Source organism: Saccostrea cucullata, unplaced genomic scaffold (assembly GCF_032062105.1).
Source record: "Saccostrea cucullata isolate Sc308-1 unplaced genomic scaffold, CSIRO_AGI_Scuc_v1 ctg5086, whole genome shotgun sequence".
Classification (NCBI taxonomy): Eukaryota; Metazoa; Mollusca; class Bivalvia; order Ostreida; family Ostreidae; genus Saccostrea; species Saccostrea cuccullata.
In genome coordinates, this window is record NW_026918621.1 from 125,577 (window position 1) to 131,576 (window position 6,000).

The 6,000-nt window shown below is 34.5% G+C and overlaps 1 protein-coding gene across 1 annotated transcript; it reads left to right on the plus strand.

Moving 5' to 3' along the window:
- The first annotated feature begins 4,859 nt into the window (after positions 1 to 4,859).
- On the plus strand, positions 4,860 to 6,000 carry LOC134268766 (elongation factor-like GTPase 1). The gene is made up of 4 exons (XM_062751012.1): positions 4,860 to 4,983; positions 5,168 to 5,325; positions 5,520 to 5,670; positions 5,852 to 6,000. The coding sequence occupies exons 1-4, from the start codon at positions 4,908 to 4,910 to the stop codon at positions 5,998 to 6,000; spliced, it is 534 nt and encodes a 177-aa protein (XP_062606996.1). The 5' UTR covers positions 4,860 to 4,907.

The window sequence follows — 6,000 nt, forward strand, 5'->3', positions numbered from 1 at the left end:
TAGGAATCTCCCATCGGTGCTTATATCACTGATTTTTATAGAATGACTCACTTCCGTATTCGGTTAGGATCGAAAAAACTTATCATCAGGAACTAATTCAGGAAAACCCAACAGACATTATAAATTCTCTTCTCCATGAAAGGCCTCTTAACATAAACAGAGGCAGTTATATGCGCGTGTGTGCATGAATGTGAAATGAACTCCTCACGAGCATCATTACATGTTAAAGAGGGAGTGTCATGCAGACACTTTTAAATTGTCGATACAGACGAGCTATTGTGAGAGATGAAGTTATTGGAAAAAAGAGGATTCCAACTAATCCACTTCTTTGTCTGGTAGACAGAAAATCAACAAGATATCAGTTATCAAAACAAAGCGATAGCATACCAAGAATATAGGGAAAATACATTAAATCTTTGAAAGTTTTCTTTTCTGCTCCTTGGTGTTAAGCAGATGAACTACCTACATAGTTATGATGAGCAAAGGTCATAATCTTCCAGAATTGTGAATTTCAAGGCCTCAGGGTCAGGAATACCATAAAGGAGCGGGGGGCTGTACTTGTATACTGAAACTGGATGAATTGTTTGAAATCTGCTCCTTGGTATTAATCAAATATTTTTGAAAAGCAAGGGTGCCTTTTCAAAAATTGTGCAATGTGTGGATCTAAGGCTTAGGGTCAGGGGTTCATGTGTGATTGGGGCATTACTGATCATGCTGAATATTACTGATTACTTGAAATGCATTTTTTGTTCCCCTACCCTGCCAATGGGTATTAAGTAAACAAACTAAGCAACTGCTAAGTGTATTGTTATGATGATCAATGGTGCCTCTTTCAAAATTGTGAATGCCATAGCTCTGGATTAAAACATGAATCAAATTCAATCACTGGAAAGTTGTTGCATAATGCTCAGGTGACCTATAAGGCCCATGGGCCTCTTGTTATTATTCCTCCTCCTATATAGTTTGACCATTTTAGTTATGTGTTAGGGTTTTTTCATACAATGTATTTAATGTATATCATTAATACAATATTTATTTGCATTTTGTTAAGGTAATCAAGTAAATATATGAACTCTGATCACAGTTTATGGATTTAGCTTTGTGCAAGTCTTAATTGGTTAAAGGGAAATAACAGAAATAACCTGTTTTGGAGATAGCTAAAAAGATTTTTTTTTTTTGCAAACTTCTTTTAATCTGTGTTTTTTGTTACCTCACAATATCCTTGCATAAATGAAGGCAATTTTTGATTGATTGTTTGATACTATCGGAGGCACTTGATATAGGTAGGTACAGTTACCTGTATTTAATTTCAGAAATAGTATGGTATTTTAAAACTAAACCGTTTCCAAGAAATAATTTTATATAGACAGGTAAGGATGCAGTGCCAAAGTCATTAGTCATTTGACAAAAGGCATAAAATCTATCGGAGAAAAATGTTCTTCAAGTATTAAAACATATGCATTTCCCTAGACTCCAAGATGTAAATCTATCGGAGAACAATGTTCTTAAAAGTTGTAAATTTAGTACAGCCATAATGTTTTTCGTGCTAGGGGGTAAATTTAGGTTTGCATATCACTGCATTAAATTGTTCAGGATCCATGTAATTACATTTTAATGCATTAGCATGAACATTTACTGATATTTTTAATGAACAGATAAACATGAATGTGTCGAGACCATATGTCGGTTTAGAAACACAATGTTACGATAAAAAGGTATAGAGACCATTTGAAAAATTCTAAATCTATAAAATTTCATGTACCTGTATGAAAAGTTTTTATTAAAAGTTCGCATTTCATGAACCTATATTAAAGAGGACTGTGTTATAATCCATGGGTTTTGATTTAAATTATTCCCGATGTGATACAATTAGTTTTTCATTATATCATTAACAAATTATTTTACCATAATAATATGAATCTTTGTCATGTTTTCATAAAAAAATGTGGATTTAAATAAAAATTACGCTTTCATGCAAAAACAATTCGAATCAAATATATATGATCATATTTTGAAATATCCTTACTGACATCTTCATCCTATACATGACTGTACAATGTAAAATTAAAATATGAAAGAGTTGAACAGACACTTGCTGAAAATTACAAAAAAAAAGGTTAGGAAGTCCAGCATTACATAACATTACATAAATCTTAATATCATTTTTATGTTCCATCAAGGCATGGTTGACAATTCTTCAAAAATATATGTTGTTGAATATCATGCTCATAGCAATTCCTATGAAGCGTCACTTATAGAGATTATACAAGGACTTCCAATAAAATTATATTGTCCAATCCGATGACAGAACAACAAAACATGCTGGTTTACTCCGTTTACATTGTATCGCAGACACGTGGTTTACGTCAATTTTACCTGTTACCCTTTTCTACATTTCAAACTTTTATAATGGTCAGTCAATGCTGTTTATACTAATTAATACGCATGGATTTTCAGCATTTACGGTTTTTAGGACAAGAAATGCACATGAAACTTGCATGAATTCACGGATACTCGGGAATACGTGTAGACCTAGCGAATTGCTCACCACGCTACAAAAGTTTAAACTAATGCATATCATGTATATTCTATCCATTGTTTGTAACTGTATATAAACCTTTCTGTGGTCTCGGAAATGGTACATATGTAGATCCGTGTCTAATCTGTGACTCAAAGGCATAAAAAATATCGGAAAGCAGTAAAATTCCAAGCATGTTTCCATAGTATTTTTGTGGTACTCACTCGTAACAAATTTCATTTAGCTGATTGGTCAGTTAGAAAGTATCGCCTGTGCTCGATTAGCATATGAATTCTTTTTACGTCAGAAAATGTAGTTCCGTCGATCTGTTTGTAATGGGAAAGGTCAACTAGATTTTACAGTTTTTAGGTCACCTGAGTAAACTCAGGTGACCTATTGCTATCTGTTTTCGTCCGTCGTCGTGCGTCGTGCGTTAACATTTGAACATTTTCAGCTTCTTCTCTGAACACACTGAACCAATTTCAACCAAATTTGGCACAAAGCATCTATGGGTGAAGGGGAACAAATATTGTGAATTTCATGATCCCCGCCCCCCCCCCCCCCCTGGGGCCTGAGGGGTGGGGCCAAAACCACTAAAATTAATGTAATCTTTAAAAATCTTCTTCTTTACTCCTGGACATCAAGCAGTCAAACTGTTTGCATGATTGTAATCAGCATTGAGTCCTCTACCAAAATTGTGAAATTCATGGCCCTGGGGTTAGGGGTTCTAGTGCTAGGGCGGGGCTAAATAAGTAGGTAGTGAAAATGCATTATTTCTTTGAAAATCTTCTCCTGGGTATTAAATAAACTAAATCAGCACATAGTTTTGATGAGCAAGAGTGTCTCTACCAAAATTGTGAATTTTATGGCCCAAGGGTCAGGGGTTCTTGTTTTAGGGTGGGGCTCTTAAATGATTATATTTAGTGAAATGCATGAATTCTTTGAACATCTTATCCTTTGCTCCTGGTTAATATGATAATGATCTAATTACATATTTAAGGCCAGGATTTATTTTATTTTCAGTTTTACAAACTCTCCGCTCAAGGTTTTGAATTTTCATAAAAAAATAAAACAACTTTTTTTCTTTCCGATGTCAAATTTGAGTCGAGATCGAGATTTCAATTTTACGAACTCGCACTTCCGGTTTTTACGATGAAACGGCGGGTAAATAAAGCTAGATCTGGGAAGATAGCTTGGTTTAGTGTAAAATTCATCGATAAGAGTGCCATTCAAAACGTTTCACCCGTTCAAAGGACAAATAAAATGCTGACGACTTTGTTGCACAATGACATGCTCGTGAGATAATTATGTATTCGTTTCAAAAGTATCTGTCTGTAAATTATTTTCCTCCCCCAGGTTTTAAACTGCCCGTGGTAGCTATTGCATATTGCCAGCGACATTGTTTAGGTCTCTGTTATAGCTTACAGTCTAAACATCATTCTTCAGAAAAGGGTTGCTTATGCATCAGATGTAATGAATAAAACTATGGGAGAAGTTAAGTCCATTTGAGGAAGAAATAAACAATAACCTGAAGAAATATAAGAATAATTCAACTATTAAAAGGCAAGAATATACAAATATATACAGGCATGTAGTATCATTTGTATCAGCCAGAAAAAATATTTTACACTTAATTGAAAAAATGTTCACCCTACTCCCCAATACTCTCTGTCTGTTTTATGATACGAATTATGATTTTAGGCATCCATATATTCAATGTCTACACGTTCACCTAACACATATTAAAAAAATGAAGATATATTGAAAGACTTTTCAAGAAATGATTATTTAAAATATATTTTGATCAACATCACAAAATTTATATAACTTGCCCAAACTGGCAGATGATGAAATAAGCAATTAAATGTTCTACTTACCTATTTGTAAGCATTATGTGTCCAGTGGTAAGGAGCCTATTAGGATAGCATAAAAAGAGAATGTACAAAATGTTAATAATTGATTTATCAAAATTTTTTTTTTATTTCCTTCTCCTTCGGGACTTTTTTATTCTCATGTTCATAACTAAACCTAAACATAAAAAAATGCTGACCTTATAATGAAGAAAGGGGCCTCTTTCAAAATAGATAATTTCAGGGCCGCTGGGTCAGGGGTACCAGGGGAGTACTTTGACTAAAAATAAATTAATGCTTTGAAATCTGCCCTTTGATAAGCAATGGTGCCTCTTTCAAAATTTGTGAATTTCATGGCTTTTGGATAAAAACACGAATCAAATACAATTGCTGGAAAGTTGTTACATGATACTCAGGTGACCTATAAGGCCCGTGGGCCTCTTGTTTAAAAGAGTACAGTTTTACACTTTTTCCTGCATTTGGACAGACCTTTAACAGAAGCTGAGATTGCAGAAAGACGAAGAAAAGCCAAAGAAAAAATGGCAGAAAGAGCAGCAGCTAGGAGCCAAGGGCAGACAACTGAGGCAGTCACTCAGGAAGGGGAGACTACTGAAGGTTGTACAGACATTTGAGATATAAATGATTTTAAAGGTTCTAGTGTGTCCAGTTAGTTTATAATTTACAGTGTACATTTTATTAAAATGAACAGTAAGTAATGTCCAAGTACGACTTATTTGATTTGACTGTCAGGTCAGAATGTACATAGACATTTTTTAAATCTTACAATAACATTTTACAGCCCTTAGCCCCCTTCCTGAGGATGACCTAGAGAGTAAAGAGAAGGAGACAGACTTGGTGTTTGTTGCGTTTGCGCGGGTTTTTAGTGGCACCATCAGAAAGGGACAAAAGCTGTATGTACTGGGACCCAAACATGATCCAGCCCTGATATCCAAAAAGGTAGACCAGCTAATTATGATTACATAATGACTGTCTATGTTGTACTTAATCTATAAAGTTATTAACCCAAGTTATTAAAATTCTAGCCATTAAACATCTGAAATGCTTATCAAAGAAATCTTTGTAAATTAATGCATGCATATTGTTATACATGACTGTATACTATTTTACATAGACTTTTTATCATGTTATAGATTCACAGTGGTGAGGAAATAAAAGAAGTGAATAGCATTCAGGAGTTGTCACATGATGATCATGTGACCTGTGTCACTATCAAGGAATTGTTTGTATTCATGGGGAGGGAGTTGGAGGGGATGGACCACATTCCAGCAGGGAACATACTGGGTTTGTAACATACAAAATACAAATGTATCTTGGAATTTTACAAAATTTGATTTTTCAAACTTTCTGATTTGACCCAATGCATTAAAGCTTTTATTTTTCTTAACAAGAAGTGGGAAGCTATTTTTGATGAATTAAAAAATTGAAGGTATAATCAAGTTTTTTTTGCTGTGCTTTAATTCAGGAATTGGAGGTTTGGAGGACCACATCCTGAAATCAGCCACTGTGTCCAGTACCCTGATGTGTCCAGCTTTCTGTGATCTCTACTTTGATGCTGCTCCAATTGTCAGGGTGGCCATAGAGCCAAGTCATACTCGTGAGTATCTGTCATAG